At 54.4% G+C, this 3,315-nt stretch overlaps 1 protein-coding gene across 1 annotated transcript in view; it reads left to right on the plus strand.

The window, feature by feature from the left end:
* Positions 1–3,259, plus strand: part of LOC119594736 (cubilin-like) — a gene marked incomplete at its 5' end in the record, with an annotated part of 27,224 nt that extends 23,965 nt beyond the window's left edge. The window contains 1 exon segment of the mRNA XM_037943822.1: positions 253–3,259. Coding sequence (XP_037799750.1) covers positions 253–2,319 — 2,067 coding nt within the window.
* Positions 3,260–3,315: the final 56 nt, after the last annotated feature.

A 3,315-nucleotide genomic window follows, 5' to 3' on the forward strand; every position in this document is an offset into this window, starting at 1 on the left:
AGTTGCGTGTTTTCGCCTCATGTGTATATTGATTTTAATTGTACAGACGAAACAGCTGTCTCTTTATATATATCGATAGGCGATGATTATTATTCTATCCATCACATTCCTTGAATATCATACATCTAACTTCGATATATGACTATACCTCCCTATTTCAGCTTCATTACACCTATTTTCTCTCCAGACCACGCACTCATAACAAATCACCGATCCCACGATATTTTTGTAACCGTCCATTTTTTCCGGCAGGTTTACGGCCGGTTCGGACCCAACCCGGTGCTGTACCCGTACCGGCGCGGTGAGGTGATCCCCGGTACGTACTGCGAGCGCGTGTTCACCGACTGCAAGCTCCAGTCGTGCTTCGTGCAGTCGCCAGGGTACCCGAGCGTGTACCCGCGCAACCTGCACTGCAAGTACTACCTCAACACCCGCCTGCCGTTCATCAAGCTGTACATCGAGAACGAGGAGTTCAACGTGGACGGCCAGCGCTGCGAGAACCCCATGATGTGCCCCATGAGCCCCATCTCGACCAACTGCCACTACGACTTCATCCGCATCTACGACGGCAAGAACGAGGACGCGGCCCTCATCGGCACCTTCTGCGGGATGGGGCGCTTCCCGCACTCCATCATCGGCTCGGGCCAGGACATCATGGTGGAGTTCGTGTCCTCGCCAGCCGGCCCCTTCCTCAACACGGGCTTCCACTTCAACGTGGGCAACTGGCCGGGCCACGTCGAGTCCAGCGGGTCGCGGAACGGCACCTGCGACTGGGTCTTCTCCAGCGACACGGTGGAGCGCGGCCAGGAGTCCATCTTCCTGTCGCTGGCCCACTGGTACCCGCCGGGGACGTCCTGCTCGTACCTGATCCGCGGCCGTTCCGACGAGGTGGTCCGCATGTACTTCCCGTCGTTCCGCGTGCGGCCCATCGAGGCGCCCATCCGCCCGTACGACGGCGACTGCGGCGAGACGCTCATCATCTACGATTCGGACCGCGAGGACGACGCCCGCATCATGAAGATGTTCTGCGACACTTTCTCACGGCCTCTGGAGAAGCACGACTTCATCTCGACCGGCAGCGCCATGTTTGTCAAGTTCGAGAGCCGCACCGGGAGCTACGACGGGTCCTCGCTCTACTACTGGGCTCAGTACGACTTCTTCAACAACACCCACTACGGCAAGCCGGTCGAGGACACCCTGTGCGACGAGCTCTTCGAGTCCTACGTGCGCCCCGAAGGAAAGTTCGGGTCCCCTCTGAACACGCTCCTCTATAAGACGGACGAGGACTTGATGTGCCGCTACCAGTTCAAGGCCCCGCGCTACCAGTACCGCCGGATCCTCCTCACCATCAACTCGACCAACTTCAAGCATAACGAGGACGCCTGCATGGACTGCCTCAACGACAAGGTGGACAAGCTGAAGATCATCGATCCCTTCCGCAACGGCACCAACGTCTGCATCTGCGACAACTGGGTCACGGGAAACCGCCTCCCGCCGAGCATCGTGTCGAACGGACCCTCGCTCACCCTCGAGATGCACATCGACCACCGCCACGCCACGACAAACTACTTCAAATTCGAGGACCCGATCTTCGAGGGCACCTACAAGTTCATCCACAGCCCCATCTGCGGCCCCACCGTCATCCCCGCCGCCACCGAGGGCAACATCATGTACCCGAAGTACGAGCCCTACGTATACGGCGGCTACGGCGAGGACGTCCACTGCATCTGGGAGCTGCGGGTCAAGCAGGAGAGGGACGTGTGGCTGTACGTCGACCAGCTGGACTTCTCCCTCAACGACTGCTCGCTCGAGGTGATCGAGGTGTTCCTCCCCGGGCGCGACCGGCCCGAGTTCACCATCTGCGAGAAGAGCGATACTGGGGAGGACGCCAAGACCAACATCCTGAAGGCGCGCGACCTGATCGAAGGCGCCATCAACATCCACTTCAAGTCCTCGGCCCCGGGACACTCCAACTTCAAGCTCACGTGGACGGAGCTCTTCGAGCTGCCCAAGAACAGCGACGGCACCGTCATGACCTCCAAACTGATAGCTTCGGGGGACTGCGAGTTCGTGTGCCCCGGCCAGGCCGCCTGCATCAATAACGACCTGGTGTGCAACGGCGTCCGCAACTGCCCCGGCAACGCCTCCGCCGCGGCCCAGCACGACGAGGCCCCAGAAATCTGCTTCGCTCGCACCGGCTCCAAGTTCAACTACGTCGCCCTGGGCCTCGGGGCCGCCGGCGGGACGGTGGTGGCCGTCGCCGTCATCATCCTCGTGTGCCGCAACTGCCGCAAGCGCCCGGACGACAACACCTTTTAAGGGCTCCGGGAAAGTTAAGAAGGAGCTTTAGCGTAAGGAATGAAAGGGTTGAGGTGGCGGAAAAGGAACTGCATCTCCCTTGTGTCACAGTGATGGTCTGGGTCCCAGCAGGTGTCAAGATCCGCGAGATAATGATGAGAAAAAGAGTTTGATCAGTTTAGAGGCTTTTTTGGGGACCCACGCTCGAGCCTGGACGGCGTCTTGGCATTGAGCCGCGCAAAACAGAAACACAAAACGCACAAGTCCAGACCTGTTGATGACAATAATAAAAAGAGATAAAACTCTCTCGCTTGGCCCACGTCAATTAAAACGTTCCAAACGCGTGAGAGAAAAGGTGCGAGAAGGAAACCAAACTAAATACGGCAGAGATGTGAAAAAAGGAACATTTCTGACTAACCAATTCTTCCATTGTCAAGGAGAGACTGGCCCTCGAGAGAGGCGAGGTCTTCCTCCAGCGAGAGACTGGCCAGACGTTGCTTGTTAAGTGACCTAGCATCATCTAGTTTAATGACTATCTGTGACCTGTTTTCCTTGTGGATATATAAGAGTATATTGCAGAGTGAGACATTGTATGTAAGAGTCTATGTATATATAATGGATTTAGTCCCGTTTAGAGGGTCTTGGTATATGTCAAATAGGGTCTCTTTTTTAATTTATTGTCAATTCTGCATTAATTGAAACAAATCAAAATCTAGTTTCGATTAAGTACAAACCTATATGTAAAGAGTATGACCAGCCGGTGACCACGCAATGTGCAGAGATGTTCATTTGATTTTGCTTTTATCTTATGACTAAATGCGTGCGCTTCTTTTTTTTTCTCGTCATCATTATCAGCCGTAAATGGTCGCTTCATATCCACCCTTTTCTCTAAATGAGTAATTTAGATGAATGATATATTTCTTTTCAAGTATTTTGAGATTTATTAAAGGTTCGCTGATGACTTCATATTTTGCATTCAACTGTCGACAGTCCTATGATGCACAAAATAAGCTTTCC

Source organism: Penaeus monodon, chromosome 34 (assembly GCF_015228065.2).
Source record: "Penaeus monodon isolate SGIC_2016 chromosome 34, NSTDA_Pmon_1, whole genome shotgun sequence".
NCBI classification, from domain to species: Eukaryota; Metazoa; Arthropoda; class Malacostraca; order Decapoda; family Penaeidae; genus Penaeus; species Penaeus monodon.